General features: G+C 50.8%; 2 protein-coding genes across 6 annotated transcripts; one reads left to right on the top strand and one right to left on the bottom strand.

Moving 5' to 3' along the window:
• Positions 1–3,129: 3,129 nt before the first annotated feature.
• On the bottom strand, positions 3,130–5,844 carry SIGMAR1 (sigma non-opioid intracellular receptor 1). Of its 2 annotated transcripts, none has more exons than XM_081236319.1 (4): positions 5,553–5,844; positions 5,215–5,415; positions 4,989–5,081; positions 3,130–4,070 (listed from the first exon to the last, which is right to left on the bottom strand). In XM_081236319.1, the coding sequence occupies exons 1-4, from the start codon at positions 5,716–5,718 to the stop codon at positions 3,811–3,813; spliced, it is 720 nt and encodes a 239-aa protein (XP_081092445.1). In that variant the 5' UTR covers positions 5,719–5,844; the 3' UTR covers positions 3,130–3,810. The 2 variants fall into 2 exon arrangements, with proteins under 2 accessions (XP_081092445.1, XP_081092444.1); XM_081236318.1 differs by having other exon boundaries at positions 3,861–4,200; positions 5,553–5,841.
• Positions 5,845–11,463: 5,619 nt separating this feature from the next.
• On the top strand, positions 11,464–14,820 carry GALT (galactose-1-phosphate uridylyltransferase). Of its 4 annotated transcripts, none has more exons than XM_081237091.1 (11): positions 11,464–11,608; positions 11,908–12,077; positions 12,334–12,409; positions 12,500–12,548; positions 12,673–12,802; positions 12,954–13,010; positions 13,163–13,285; positions 13,570–13,702; positions 13,805–13,888; positions 14,207–14,361; positions 14,629–14,820. In XM_081237091.1, the coding sequence occupies exons 1-11, from the start codon at positions 11,584–11,586 to the stop codon at positions 14,707–14,709; spliced, it is 1,083 nt and encodes a 360-aa protein (XP_081093217.1). In that variant the 5' UTR covers positions 11,464–11,583; the 3' UTR covers positions 14,710–14,820. The 4 variants fall into 4 exon arrangements, with proteins under 4 accessions (XP_081093217.1, XP_081093220.1, XP_081093218.1 ...); XM_081237094.1 differs by having other exon boundaries at positions 11,464–11,638; XM_081237092.1 differs by having other exon boundaries at positions 11,565–11,690.
• Positions 14,821–15,916: the final 1,096 nt, after the last annotated feature.

Here is a 15,916-nt window from a genome sequence, read left to right as displayed (position 1 = left end):
ACTTCTGCCATACATTAGTTGTTAAAAGTACATAACTAAGTCCAGCCTGCATTCAAGGGGAAGGGAATTAGGCTTCACTTCTTAAAGGGAAGAGTATCCAAAATTGTATGGAGCTATTTCATTTTATTTATTTATTTATTTGGTTGTGCTGGGTCTTAGTTGCAGCAGGTGGGCTCCTTAGTTGCGGCTCGCTGGCTCCTTAGTTGTGGCATGCGAACTCTTAGTTGCAGCATGCATGTGGGATCTAGTTCCTTGACCAGGCATTGAACCTGGGCCCCCTGCATTGGGAGCTTGGAGTCTTAACCACTGCGCCACCAGGGATGTCCCCTGGAGGTATTTTAAAACCAACACAGAAGGACTGATATTACCCAAATGCTAAGGGAAGGACTCGCTGAGCAGAAACTGAAGGAGAGGAGGAAGAGCCATGCAGTCAGGAGAACAGCAGGTGCAAATATCCTGAGGTGGAAGTGTGATGTGTCAGAAGAAAAGCAAGGAGGCCACTGGGCTAGAACACAGTGGCCAAGGTGAATGGTTGGATGTTTGGTCAGAGGTAACGTAGACCTTGGAGCAGGTTCTTGGAGGCAGTGAAAGGACTGAATGAGATGGGAAGCATTGGAAATGTCTGAGCAAAGAGTGAAAGTCTGACTCTGGCTGTTGTGTGGAGAACCCTCCACAAGGGATGCAAGCATGAGGCTCAATTAGGAGGACTTTGCAGTAATCCAGGCAAGAGATGATGCTGGCTTGGACCAGGGTGATAGCAGTGGAGGTGGCAAGAAGTGGTTAGATTCTGAATATATTTTGAAGATAAACCAGACAGGATCTGTTGATGTCTTGAATGTAGAATGTGACAGAATGGGAGGTATCCAAGATGACTCCAAGGTTTTTTGGCCTAGGCAGCTGGGTAAATGGAGGTACCCTTAACTGAGGCAGTAAAGACTACAGGAGGTGCAGGATTGGGAGAGAAATCAGTTCGCATTGAACACTTTAAGTTTGAGATGCCAATTAGATGACCAAGTGGAGATGTCAAGTGGAGATGAAAGAAGTCAGATATCTGAATCTGGAGCTCAGAGGAGGTTTAGACTGAGACAAAAAATTAGGCATAAAATACATAGATGGTCCTCAAGATCCAACCATGTTGTTGCAAATAGCAGGGTTTCCTTCTTTTTCATGGCTGAATAATATTCCATTGTAGATATATACCACATTTTCTTTATTCATTCATCCTTGAGGGCATTATGCTAAGTGAAATAATCAGATAAAGACAAATGCTGTATGTTCTCACTTATATGTGGAATCTAAAAACAAACAAATAAACAAACAAAAAAAAAACTCAAGTCACAGAAACAGAGAACAAATTGGTGGTTGCCAGAGGCCAGGGGTGAGGCAGGGCCAGGGGGAAAATGGGTGAAGGTGGTCAAAAGGTAAACTTCCAGTTTTAAGATAAATAAGTCCTGGGCATGTAATGTACAGCATAATGACTATAGTCAACAATACTATATCGTATATCTGAAAGTTGCTAAGAGAGCAGGTCTCGAAAGTGCTCATCACAGGAAAAAGTTTTGTAACTATGTGAGGTGATGGATGTTAACTAAACTTGCTATGGTAATCATTTCACAATATAAACATATATGAAATCATTATGTTGTATACCTTAAACTAATAAAACCTTACATGTCAATTGTATCTCAGTAAAACTAGTATATAGACATATAGATGGTATTTATTTATTTATTTATGGCCACACCGTGGGGCCTGTGGGATCTTAGTTCCCTGGCCAGGGATTGAACCTGGGCCCCAGCAGTGGAAGCGTCCAGTCCTAACCACTGGACCTCCAGGGAATTCCCTAGATGGTATTTAAAGTCATGAAATGGTTGAGATCACCTCAGAGCAGCGTAAACCTGGGAAGTGAGAGGTTGAGGAAATGAGCCAGATCTAGCAAAGGAGGCAATGAAGGAAGAGTAGTGTCCTGTAAGCCAAAGGAGTCTTTTAAGAGTAACTGTGTCAAATGATAGTGAGAAGAAATAACCACTGGACTTAGCAACAGAGATGGGGAGGGGCCTGGGAGGCTACTCCTATATGAAAGGTAGGGATGACAAAGGGAGCTGGGGCATCCCTAACAGATGTGGGCTCTGAGCCTAGAGGCAAAGCTGGGTTACAGGGTGGGAGAAATCCTGAGGCTTGGCTTTGTAACCTGTGATCAAACGGAGAGGCCCCAGACAGGACCTGTCATGGCCAACACTGTGGTTGTGGTAAGGTGTCAGGATGGCCACCTTGCCTGGGCCTCACATTCATTCTGAGCCACATATTTAGACTTTTGATGTTGCTTCCAGATGGTTATACATGTAGTCCTTTGTATTTTTACTCATTAGAATATCAAATTTTTAGAATGTACATTTTTTTATAATCATGTTCCTTCCATTTTTAATATAACAGAATCCTAAGAAGTGAGAGGCCTGGGCCTTGCTCATCTTCAGAACAGGGCCAGGAGGAGGGTGAGGCAAATGCCGGACCCTTGGGAGTGTGTACTTCAGACACCTCTCTGGCCTCATCCTAGCCCCAGCCCCCGACTACCTTAGACACCACCAGATAGTGTGTCTGCTCCCCCGCCCCGGAAACCTCCACAGAAGCGGGGGGTCCTGGAAAAGGAAGACTGGAGAGAAAGAACTCCTGCTCTGGGTGGACGTGGACATGATACCCTGGAAACCTAGAAAAAAGCAGATGGAGAATGACTATGCCTTTCAGCCCAAAAGTGGCTGCACACTGCCACCCTGTGGTCATCCAGGGCAGGAGTCCCAGGACTGTGCCCAGAACAGCACTGGCAGAGACGAGACCAAGAGCAAGACACACACCACCTCACCCAGCCATGAATTTCTGAAATTGTGGCATTCAAACCTGGTGGAGAGAATCTTATTAAACATGCTGATCTCAAGGCCTCAGCCCAGAACTGATCTCTGGGGATTGGGCACAATAATCTGTAGAGTCAACGAGCCTGCCAGGTGATTCCTGGGGACACTAAAGTATATAGTAAAAAGCTGCTGTCATAAACTGAATCACACAGCAAGGGAGAGGCCTTCCTGAGGCCCCCAGGAGTTAGAGGTCCTACTGCTGCTCAGACACAAAAAGAAATGAAACTGTTCAACAGGTCTTTATTGACACACAGATACGTGGACAGAGAATGCAGCAAAGGCAGTGTCTGGAAGCTGTGATAAGTGTGTGTGTACGTACATGCAGAAAAGGCTTTCTCTAGGCCAGCGGCAACCCCTTGGACCTGGGCCCACCTGTCTAGGTCCTCACCCCAGCACTGGGCCCTCAGCTGAGGCCAGCCTCCCCATTATACCCTGGAGGGAGGTATGGCCTCAGCATTTGCCACATTCTTCTGGTTCTCCAGCTAACTTGGTTGCGGGGGCGGGGACAGGCCATGAGGGTACTTGCATAGCAGGGGAACAGGATGGGGTAAGGCATGTGGTGAGGACAAGGAGATGAAGGGGAAGGGCGTCACAGCTGCAGGTGACGGGAGCCTCCACAGGCAGCTCCTCTGCTCCCTCATCCCCCCCAATGGCTGCTGGGTGGAAGGGTCAGACCCAGGCCATTTGTAATAGCCACCCCCATCCCTAACTCCAGAGCCCTGACTAGGGGCAGAGAAGCTCCGGAAAGGCCTGAGTTAGTGAGTCGAGCTTGTGGGACATGTGCTCGAACATGACTGGCCCCTTTGGTATATGTGGGGCTCCCTCTCTGCATGGGTGTGAATGCGTAATGCTGCCGTACAAACAGGATTCAGCATCTGAATGTGTGTCCCATGTGTTCCCATGACTATGTTTGGTTGTATGTATGTGTGTCCCTGCTCATACACCAGGAATTCAGTATCTGCATGTTGTGAGTATGTCCATGTCTTTTCACGTGGGGTCCAGCAAGTGGACGTGTACAGGCCTGCCCGCCCCTGTCCATCCACAGGTCCTCCTTCGGGCCTGGCTGGTCAGGCATCCTGGCCAAAGAGGTAGGTGGTGAGTTCAAGCCGGAGGCCCCGGGCATAGACTTGAAGAGTATAGAAGAGGGTGCGGAAGTCCTGGGTGCTGAAGATTGTGTCAGCCAGGGCGAAGGCCAGGGTAGATGGGATGACACCCCGGCCGTACTCCACCATCCATGTGTTTGGCCCCCACTCCACAGCCGTTGCCTCGCCAGACCTGTGCACCACTGTCTCCCCTGGGGGGACAGGGAGCACCCACATGAAGAGCCTGGCCCTGCCCTCCCATTGCCACCACCTCCCTAGCCTGTGGGCTCTCCAGGGGTAGGGAATGGAGAGGGAGCTTCAGGAAAGGAAAAGCCTTACCCCACTGGCCTGGCTGCCCATCTGCAAGGGTACGAGGCTAAGGTGGCCACTCTTAAACTTTCCTCTGCGGCATCACCTGGCTCATGTCCTCTCTTGGGGGAAGCCTCACCTGGCCCTGCACCGTTGTTTGGGAGTCATGGAAGTCTGCACTCCCAAGTCTCACTCATGTCAAGCAGAAGTTTAGCTAAACTTGGGCTGGGCCTGTTAGATAGGAAGAGGTGAATATAAGACTTGCCAGGCTTTCTGAGAAAGGTAGCTGTTCAGTTACAATGTCTGTCATGCTTGTAACATTCAACCTCAAACTTACTTAGAAGTCCAAATGTTTCATTATACGCAAGAGGGAAGACAACTGCCTTGTCTTTGGGGGCATAAGAGCATTTCTGGTTACCCAACTGTCTCTCCAACAACTGCTGGAATACTGGATGATTAAAACCAGACGTGGTTAACAGGAAGCTGTTATGTTTTGTTTCCATTGGACAGAGGAAGGCAACAGAGACCCTGAACCCTGCCTCAACCAACCACCTGGGGCTTAAAAAGAGGGCAAAGGAACTAGGAGGAGGGCCTCTCAACGCACCCCCTTTCCATGCCATGGCTCTTTCCCCCAACTATAGGCACCCAAGAATGAAGAGACCCACCTCTCTAACAGAGCCACCTTACCCACCTGGGTAGAAGACTTCGCTTACGGTAGTGCCCTCTCTCCACCGGTGGAAGGTGCCAGAGATGATGGTATCCGAGATCTCAACCTGATAGCGCCCTGAGAGACAATCAAATGGACAATGAATATCAGGGTATCCGCACCACTCGATGGCCTGACCGAACATCAGGAAGGAGGGCATGGGCCCTTGTACAGCCCCAGCCTCCCAGTCCGGCCCGCCGCCAGCACTGACCCGAGTGGCCGCTAGAGCCCAGGGCGGTGCCGAAGAGCAGCACGTACTCCGACAGGGAGGCATGCAGAAGGCACATGGCGCCCATCCAGCCTCCCGCGTTCACGAACACCCACTGTAGCTCCTCGTCGGGCAGCACGTGGCCTGGGTGCAGGCGCCGCAGCTCCACGATCAGCCGAGAGAAGGCCATCTCGTGCTCCAGTCCTGGCGGGGGCAGAGGAACAGCCAAGTCAGGGTCAGCAACGGTCACGAACTGGGGAACGGTGCCCCCGGCACCTCCAGCTACGCCCGGCCCTCCCCAGCCCCCTGCCCTCCACCCGCCCGCTCACCCGCCGCCTCACCGGCGTACTGCCGAGCCAGCTGCGCGATCTCTTCATGCTTGAAGATGAAGCTCTGAGTGCCCAGCCAGACCCAGACCACCTGGGCCAGCACAGCCGCGGTCGCCAGGAGCAGCGCTGCCCACGCCCACCGCCGGCCCAGGGTCCACCGCCTCCCAGCGGGCGGCATGGCCTAGCGCCGTGCAGAGAGAGGTGGGGGCCCTAAGGCGGTGACCCTCACTGCCTCCGTGTCCGTTGGCGAGCCGTATCACGGCGGTGGCGGGGGTCCGAGAAATGTCGCTGTTCAGTCTGGCCAATCGGAACTGCCAGGGCACCGGGGCACCGCCTCTCGGGTCGAACCATTACCTCTCGTGGAGCGGGGAGCCGGGTGCGCCGAAGGGCGGGGCGGCGCCGCGCGCGTCAGGCAAGGGGGCGGGGCCAAGCTCTCCTAGCTTCAGCCGTTGGGAGCTCTAGGCACGCTCTCGCCTAGAGCCGTTATACTTGGGGTTGCGGGGATGGCGGTGAGACCCAGAATGGACTAGCCCGCCTGGGCTCACTGACTGGTGAAGCCGGCAACCCGGAAGCAGAGCCTTCCGGACTTGTGATGGTTAAGGCCCGCCTTTGCTAGCACAGAAGGTGGGAAGGAGCCTCTTCTACTTGGGAACGTTATGGACGGCTTTTGGAGGCGGTGACACCTGCGCAGTGTCTTTAAGAGCGATGGGAAGGGCATTCCAGTGAGCCAGTGAGACCCACTCCAAGAGCAAAGGCACCGAGGAGAGACACAGCGTGGGGTCTTCTGGGGGGCCAACAATTCATTCTTTATTCTGAAGTACAAAATATGAGAGGAGGGCCTTGTAAGCCAACTGAAGGTTATCGGCGGCGGCGGGGATGGGGGGGAGTGAAAAAGGAAGAGAAGCAGAAAAGAAACAGAAGAGAAAAGAGGCAGCAGAGTGCAGTGATAAGAAAGACACTCTGGACGGGACTGACTGTGTTAAAAGCCTGGCTCCTGCCACCTACTGGTTGTGTGATCTTGGGCAAGTTACTTAAACTCTTTGTGACTCAGTTTTCTCATCTGTAAAATGGGATGAATAAAAGTACATACCTTTATTGTGATGAAGACTAAATGAGTTAATATTTACAAAGCAATTAGTGTCTGGCATGTGGTGTCATATGTGTTAGTTATATCAATAAAACATAAAGCAGAAGAGAACTGGAAGAGTGTAGCCTCACACATGAGAGTGATGGAATGGTCAACACAGTCAAATATAATTGAGTGGTCCTATGAAATGACTGGAAATGGTCATTGGGTTTCTCAGTATGGGCATGTAGCAGAGATTATGCTATACATTCACAAATCCATTCCTTTTGCTCTTGGGCAGCCAGTCTACTTTGTAGTTAGGTGAGGCTATGTGATTGTGTTCTGGCCAATGAAGTATAGGCAGAAATGACATATGCCATTTCCAGGTCTGGCTCGTAAAATCTGTGAAATTCTTGACACTCACTTTCTTGTCTTATCTAATACAGTTACATACAATTAAGTAGTGGAGAATTCCGAATGCTGCATGGGACAGAGCTCTCCCTCTCTCCCACAATGGACTATGGTACTAAGCCACTGAGTTTGCAGGTTGTTTGTTACAGCAGCTAAGATTATTTACCCCGACTACTACAGGGCAAAAGACATGTTATAGTGTACTGTGCGGGTAAGAGTAGAGGCTGGGAAGATGAACTAATTTTTGAGAAATTTGACCAAGAAGGGAATGATAAAAAAGGGATTATTTAGAGGAAAATGCAGGATTGAGGGAACATGTTTTTGTATTGGCTCTGGCTTCTGTGACACTCCTGAGTTGACCATTCTTTAAGAACTCTGCATAGCAGGGACTAGCAAATCTGGTCTCTGCCCCCTTGTTTCAGACAGAGTCCTCTGGGACTGTCTAGGTCTGCAGCTCCCCTACCTGGTCTTTCAGAAATCTTCTCCAGCACACACTGTTTTATTTATTTATTTTGTACTGTTTTGTATTTTTCTTGTTTTTTAATATCTTTATTAGAGTATAATTGCTTTACAATGTGTTAGTTTCTGTTGTACAACAAAGTGAAGCAGCTATAAGTATACATATATCCTCATATCCCCTTCCTTTTGAGCCGCCCTCCCATCCTCCCTATCCCACCCCTCTAGGTCATCACAAAACATTGAGCTGATCTCCCTGTGCTATGCAGCAGCTTCCCACTAGCCATCCATTTTACATTTGGTAGTGTATATATGTCAGTGCTACTCTCTCATTTCATCCCAGCTTCCCCGTCCCGCCCTGTGTCCTCAAGTTCGTTTTCTACAACTGCGTCTTTATTCTTGTCCTTCCTCTAGACTCTTCAGAACCCTTTTTTTTTAGATTCCATATATATGTGTTAGCATACGGTATTTGTTTTTCTCTTTCTGACTTACACTCTGTATGACAGACTCAAGGTCCATCCACCTCACTAAAAATAACTCAATTTTGTTTCTTTTTATAGCTCAGTAATAATCCATTATATGTATGTGCCACATCTTCTTTATCCATTCATCTGTCGATGGACATTTAGGTTGCTTCCATGTCCTGGCAATTGTAAATAGTGCTGCAATGAACATAGTGGTACATGTATCTTTTTGAATTATGGTTTTCTCAGGGTATATGCCCAGTAGTGGGATTGCTGGGTCATGTGGTAGTTCTATTTTTAGTTTTTTAAGGAACCTCCATACTGTTTTCCATAGTGGCTGTATCAATTTACATTCCCACCAGCAGTGCAGGAGGGTTCCCTTTTCTCCACATCCTCTCCAGTGTTTATTGTTTGTAGATTTTTTGATGATGGCCGTTCTGACTGGTGTGAGGAGATACCTCATTGTAGTTTTGATTTGCATTTCTCTAATGATTAGTGGTGTTGAGCATCTTTTCATGTGTTTGTTGGCAATCTATATGTCTTCTTTGGAGAAGTGTCTATTTAGGTCTTCCGCCCATTTTTGGATTGGGTTGTTTGTTTTTTTGATATTGAGCTGCATGAGCTGCTTGTATATTTTGGAGATTAATCCTTTGTCAGTTGCTTTGTTTGCAAATATTTTCTCCCATTCTGAGGGTTGTCTTTTCATCTTGTTTATGGTTTCCTTTGCTGTGCAAAAGCTTTTAAGTTTCATTAGGTCCCACTTGTTTATTTTTTATTTTATTTCCATTACTCTAGGAGGTGGGTCAAAAAAGATTTTGCTGTGATTTATGTCAAAGAGTGTTCTGCCTATGTTTTCCTCTAAGAGTTTGATAGTGTCTGGCCTTACATTTAGGTCTTTAATCCATTCTGAGTTTATTTTTGTGTATGGTGTTAGGGAGTGTTCTAATTTCATTATTTTACGTGTAGCTGTCCAGTTTTCCCAGCTCCACTTATTGAAGAGGCTGTCTTTTCTCCATTGTATATTCTTGCCTCCTTTGTCAAAGATAAGGACACATCGTTTTAAAAAAGAGAAAGGTGGGCTGCCCTGGTGGCGCAGTGGTTGAGAGTCTGCCTGCTGATGCAGGGGACACGGGTTCGTGCCCCGGTCCGGGAAGATCCCGCATGCTGCAGAGCGGCTGGGCCAGTGAGCCATGACCAATGAGCCTGCGCGTCCGGAGCCTGTGCTCCGCAACAGGAGAGGCCACAGCAGTGAGAGGCCCACGTACCGCAAAAAAAAAAAACAACAAAAGAGGCTAATTATTAGAGAAATGCAGCTCAAAACCACAGTGAGGTATCACCTCACACCAGTCATAACAGCCATGATCAAAAAATCTACAAACAATAAATGCTAGAGAGGGTGTGGAGAAAAGGGAACCCTCCTGCACCGTTGGTGGGAATGTAAATTGATATAGCCACTACGGAGGACAGTATGGAGGTTCCTTAAAAAACTAAAAATAGAACTACCACATAACCCAGCAATCCCACTACTAGGCATATACCCTGAGAAAACCATAATTCAAAAAGAGACATGTACCACTATGTTCATTGCAGCACTACTTACAATTGCCAGGACATGGAAGCCACCTAAATGTCCATCGACAGATGAATGGATAAAGAAGATGTGGTACGTATATACAATGGAATATTACTCAGCCATAAAAAAGAATGAAAGAATGTCATTTGCAGCAATATGGATGGACCTAGAGATTATCATACTAAGTGAAGTAAGTCAGACAGAAACCAGTAACCAAAGCACATAATGCTGGGACTTCCCTGGCGGTCCAGTGGTTAAGACTCCACGCTCCCAATGCAGGGGGCGCAGGTTGGAAGCCTGGTCAGGGGATTAGGATCCCACATGCCGCGCCAAAAAAGAAAAAAGAAAAAAAAAAGCATTTACAAAAGTAAATAAGCAAATAGTTAAAAAAAAAAAGAAAGCTGATAATGCTTCTTGTTTTTCTCCATCCTGAATTCCCCTCAGGGCGCACCACCGTTGTGAGGGCAGCTGCAGGGGCTGATGCTGTAGCAAAATTTGTTGTTTACTGGAATAGCAAGGCAAAATTCCCTTTCCACAAAAAGTGTATCTTTTAACCCCCTTACATCCCTATTACACGTACAGCCAGTGGGACATGTAAAACTCTGGTTTCTCAGCTCCCTGCTCCCTGCCCTCTACCTAGTGGCCTCTTTAGATTCCAGTCTGAGGCCCCTGGGCAGAGATAAGGTAAATGACCTATGACCCAGTTTTTACATCTGAGCTCAGCAAAACACCTGGCTTCTCCCGGCCTGGTTTGGGGGAAGGGGCCTCACTGCTACTGCCCAGCTCCTAGCTCACTAGGTTTCTATCTTAAGGCTCACTGAGGGAGTTTCCTGGTGGCCTAGTGGTTAGGATTCTGGGTTCTCACTGCTATGACCCAGGTTCAATCCCTGGTCGGGGAACTGAGATCCTGCATACGGCATGGCCAAGAAAGAAACAAACAAACAAAAAAACTCACTGAAGTCTCAGAGGCATTTCAAAGCATCAGGAAGAGCTTGGAAAGTTGGGTTCAAATCTCAGCTTGGCCACTTATCCTTTGGGTGATCTTGAGGCCTCGGTTCTCCCTGAAATGGGGGAGGAGGTTCAGACAATATTTAGATGGCTCTATAAAGTGTCAGGGGAGGAACTAATTTGAAGTTTATCCTAGTGTTAGCCAACTGGTTTGTTCCAAGGAAAAGCTGGAGAAGGGACAGGGGTGTGCAAAGGAAACACCTCTGACCCCACCCAGGTGGTGGTTGGAGCTACTGATAGTCCTGTCCTCCCCACATTTTCAGATTTCTTATAGCCCTCTTACCCTGACCACTTCTTGTGTTTTTTGTGTGTGTGCATATGAGAGAGAGAGAATATGATTACTTAGCCCTTTTTTCCCAAACCCGTTTCTGCTGCCTGGTGGGGCTAGAGCATGGTTACGGTGAGGTACCCACTCCTCCAGATAGTACCTGAAGCCAAGGTTTAGCTGAAGCAGATCAAGCCCCACAGGCCCTCACCCCCACCCCCTTGCCTTTCCTCTGCCAGAGCCACCAAGCAGGTGAGTGAGGTGACTGCGGATCCAGGGTTATACCCTGACTTACCCTAGAATGTAAGCTCTAGGAGGGCTGAGACTGTGCCTGACTCGTGCACACAGGGACATCCCTTTGCGCCATGTGGAGCCTAGGGGCCTGGCACGTGGTGGTAGATAGTAAGTATTTGCTGAATGAATGACCAAATGAATGACTTTAAGAAAGCAAGTAACTCTTGTAAGCATCCTGGAGCCGAGGGATCTGTAGTAAGCAGGTTTCACGGAGGTTCTTCCAGGGTAGTTAGTGGCTTTGGCCCTAAAGTAGGATCATCAAAGTTGCCCCCTTTAGCTGTACGCAGTCCTGAACTCCGCCCCCAGGTGGCCGGGCCGGCCCTCAGACAGTCACGTGCTGGCGGCTGTCCAATCAGCGAGGGCGGGGCGGGGCGGGGTCGGGCCGACTAGGCGGTGGGGGCGAGGTGAGCAGGCAGAAGTTGCCGAAGGTATCTCCACCCGGTGGTCTCCTGTTGCGCAGGGGAGCGTGTCCTGAGCAGCGCCGGCAGGCGTCGGAGGCGGACGCCATGGCCACAACCTTCCGGGCGAGCGGTAACCGCAGGGCGGCCGGGACTCGCTGGGACGCGAAGCTGAGCCCTCCCCTTCCTTAGGAAGTTGTCGTCCCTCCCCGCAGGTCGGCGCGCCCACCCCTCCAGGCACGCGCGGCGAAGGGACACGCCGGTGTTGGGGCTGCAGGCTGATTGGCGCTGGGAACGCCCAAGCTCTGGCCTTTAGCTCCTGAGTAGGGTGGGGACAAGAGGGTGCATCCGAGCTTGGGCCTGCTTGTGGGTAAGACCCAGGGGAGAAAGGGGCGTAGGGCTTTGTGACTGATCTTGACGGTCTGCCCCCAGAGCATCAGCATATCCGCTACAACCCGCTACAAGATGAGTGGGTGCTGGTGTCAGCGCACCGCATGAAGCGGCCCTGGCAGGGGCAGGTAGAACCCCCGCTTCTGACGACAGTACCCCGCCATGACCCCCACAACCCTCTGTGTCCGGGGGCCACACGGGCCAATGGAGAGGTAAGTCTTTAGATCCTACATCTGCAGGCTGGGCCCGGTGGGAGTAGTCCCCCATCCACTGCCCTTAGAGCTTCTCTTCACCCTACAGGGGAGTGGACCCTAGCCCTTCACCCCACAGGGGAGTGGACCTCTGGGTCATATCCCACCAAGTCTTTTTGACCTCAGAGTGGCCTTCTTCCCGCCTTGTAACCTTGAAGCCCATCAGATGACTGGTAGTATGGGCCAGCAAATGCTTCTAGCCCATCCTTGTCTGTAGGTGAACCCCCACTATGAAGGCACCTTCCTGTTTGACAATGACTTCCCAGCTCTGCAGCCTGATGCCCCTAGTCCAGGTAACTTGGATCTAGCTGCTGTTGGGGAGAAAGGAGGCTGGACCTTGTTGGGGGACTTCTGTTGCAGAGAGTGATACCCCTTTATCTTAGGACCCAGTGATCACCCCCTTTTCCAAGCAGAGGCTGCTCGAGGAGTTTGGTAACTATGAATTTCCACTCTTACACCCTTCAACCCGGGGCCTGGATTGAGCACTGGGGTTGGGCCCTGCCCCCAGCACAACGAGCCCTGTATCTCTGTCATTTCTCCCTTCTTCACCACCTAGTAAGGTTATGTGCTTCCACCCCTGGTCGGATGTGACACTGCCACTCATGTCAGTCCCTGAGATCCGAGCTGTCGTTGATGCATGGGCCTCAGTGACAGAGGAGCTGGGTACCCAGTACCCTTGGGTGCAGGTCTGTGAGGTCGCCCTCTCCCCTAGATGGGCAGGGAGGGGGTGGTGCAGTTTGCTTTTGGGAAGTGGCATTTTTATTTCCACAGGTTGTGGTTCGGAGGGGTTGACTTGCTGTCCTTTTGGCTATAAAGCTCCCTACTCCTACTTCATAGATCTTTGAAAACAAAGGAGCCATGATGGGCTGTTCCAACCCCCATCCCCATTGCCAGGTATGTGTGTCAGGGGCTTCAGTGGATATCTGGGCTGAGTCCAAGACAGTGTGGGGTGGGGAACTGGAGTAAGGGAAAACAGAGGAGGTATGCTAGTGATGTGGAGGCTTGGAGGTGAGGGATCTGTCTGCTCTTCTCCTCCCCCTTGACAGGTGTGGGCCAGCAGTTTCCTGCCAGATGTTGCCCAGCGTGAGGAGCGATCTCAGCGGGCCTATCAGAGTCAGCACGGAGAGCCCCTGCTAATGGAGTACAGCCGCCAAGAGCTGCTCAGGAAGGTGGGAGAAAGCTGGATCTTGTGTCCCCAAGAAGCCCGTAACCTCACCCCAAAAAGGAGAGGTGTGTGAAGGAGGAGGGTAGAAGGGAAGTAGCAGGGAGACTTGCTAGGAGGACGTAGCAATAAGCTAAAGAAAAGATGATGATGGCTTAGACTAGGGTGGTAGTGGTGGAGTGGTGAGAAACCATCGGTTTCTGGGTACGTTTTTTCTTCTCCTTCCCTTGCCTATTTGCTGACCCCCCTCACACCCACCTTGATGACCTCATCTCCATTTGGTCGGCCTAGGACCGTCTGGTCCTAACCAGTGAGCACTGGTTAGTGCTGGTCCCCTTCTGGGCAGTGTGGCCCTTCCAGACACTACTGCTGCCCCGTCGGCATGTGCGGCGGCTGCCTGAGCTGACCCCGGCTGAGCGTGACGGTGAGTCTCCCAGCTGGGACCCTGGGGCCAGGCTTTGGATGGGGATGGTTCTGGTGGGGCCAGCATCTGGGCCCCAGACTGAGAGTCAGGCTCTGATTCCAGATCTAGCCTCCATCATGAAGAAGCTCTTGACCAAGTATGACAACCTATTTGAGACATCCTTTCCCTACTCCATGGGCTGGCATGGTGAGGCTTTTTGAGTACCCATATCTAACCCCAACACCATTTCTGGGCTCCTGGGTCCCAGCTTAGTGGACTGCAACTCCCAGCAGGCCTTGGAACACTTGCTGGGGAAGTGTTCAGAGCAGGGGTGCTGGGACTGAGGGTGGAGAAGTGAACGTGGTGAAACTGTCTCCCCGTGGGCTTTCCAATGCGTTCTCTCCTCTCTGGCAGGGAATGCTGGAAGATGTAGTTTTCAGGTACCTGCTATGGTCTGGGGGTAAGAGCTAGGCTGAAGAACTAAGAAAGGACCCTTCCCAACTATCTCTGCCTTCTTCCCGCCAGGGGCTCCCATGGGATCAGAGGCTGGAGCCAACTGGGACCACTGGCAGCTACATGCTCATTATTATCCTCCACTCCTGCGCTCTGCCACAGTCCGGAAATTCATGGTTGGCTATGAAATGCTTGCCCAGGCCCAGAGGGACCTCACCCCTGAGCAGGTCTGGACTTGGAGCACCCTGGGTCCTTGGGTCCCCTTTTCCCTCCTATTTCCTCAGGGGATCCCAACAATCATGACCCTGAGAATCCCCACAACCTGGGTATTCCTAGGGACTCAGGAGCTGACTCCTTCATCATGTGGCTATTCCAGTGGTCGTTCTCACCAGCCTCCCCACCCCACATGCTCTCCCCCAGTGTCTAGCGTCTCCTAGCACTCACCATTCTGGGCAGCCCTTACCCTCTCTGATTATCCCCTTTCCCCCTTCCAGGCTGCAGAGAGACTAAGGGCGCTTCCTGAGGTTCATTACCGCCTGGGGCAGAAGGACAGGGAGACAGCAACCATCGCCTGACCACACTGACCACAGGGCCTTCTGCCTGAGAGAACTAGGGCCTAGGGTTTGGGCAGATGTGGGATCAATAAAACTGTGCTTCTCAAACTTTAATCATATATTCTAACACCAGAGGAGTGTGAACTCTGATCCTTGGGGGTCTGGGGTTAAAGGCCGAAGGTGTAGCTCCAGCCACAACTTTTCTTTGCCAACAGATGTGCAAAAACTTAAGGGCACAACCTCCCCACCTCTTTGCCCCAAATCTCTGAACAAAATTAATACTCAGTGTCATGTCTGGCTTTTACTCCTAGAGTAACAAAGGCATCCCAGTTTAAAATGGTTTTAGAATCCTTTGTTCTTGTCTTTGGCTGAGGCTTTGGGAAGGCCAGAGCTCCCTTTACTACCATCCCTAGGGGGTCAGCTCACCAAGCCTGGGACTGAAGGTTTGGTCGGAGTGGGTGAGCAGGATCCTTGTCCCATTGGTCAGTGGCCAGACCCTAGGCTCCTGGCCAGAACCCTGGCTATGTGAGCGGCTGCAGCTTGGCTCTGCTCCAGCCCACAGAGGCTGAAGGGGCGGGTAGGGAACGTGTACGTGGCTTTGTGTCCTTGGCCTTTCCAGACTCCCACGTGCAGCATGTATGCCCGGGCTCTGTACATCTCTGTTGCCCCTGTGCCCCACTCATTGCACAGGGCAGAAGACCGCTCTGGCAGGGAAGGGGTGACAGAGTTAGGAGCCTCAGGGCCATGGTAGGAGGGGAATGGTTTTTGGAGTGACCCTCCCCTCTGGAGCTGTTTCCCTGGCAAGACTGTAACTGTGGGAATAACAAGTCATACAACGCAGGAGACATGATGCCGCCTAGGGTCCTCCAAACTTTTAGGTGAGGACAGGAGCTTCTGAGTAATGCGGGAATGGCCAGAACACTTTTTGTCTCCATTCTTCTCGAGGGAATTGAGTCTCTGGGAGGGGAAATCACACAAGGCTGGACAGTGATGATCTGACCCAGGAGAACCTTGGCTGCCTGCCTTCCCGTCCAGGATTTTTTCTTCCTAGAGACCCTGAGGGGAAGGGTCAACTTGGAGTGTTAACCCTGGTTTGGAAGAAGCTCAGACAAATGTGGTACACATTTCCCTTGAGCCCCCATTGGCTGGGGAGTGGAACCCTGGATGGGTGACATACATAGCCCCCCCCCCCCCACACACACCACACCCCCCACCCCCGATCCTACAC

Source organism: Mesoplodon bidens, assembly GCF_964165515.1.
Source record: "Mesoplodon bidens genome assembly, chromosome: 6".
In the NCBI taxonomy this organism is placed as follows: domain Eukaryota; kingdom Metazoa; phylum Chordata; class Mammalia; order Artiodactyla; family Ziphiidae; genus Mesoplodon; species Mesoplodon bidens.
This window is presented reverse-complemented; position numbering and strand designations above follow the sequence as displayed.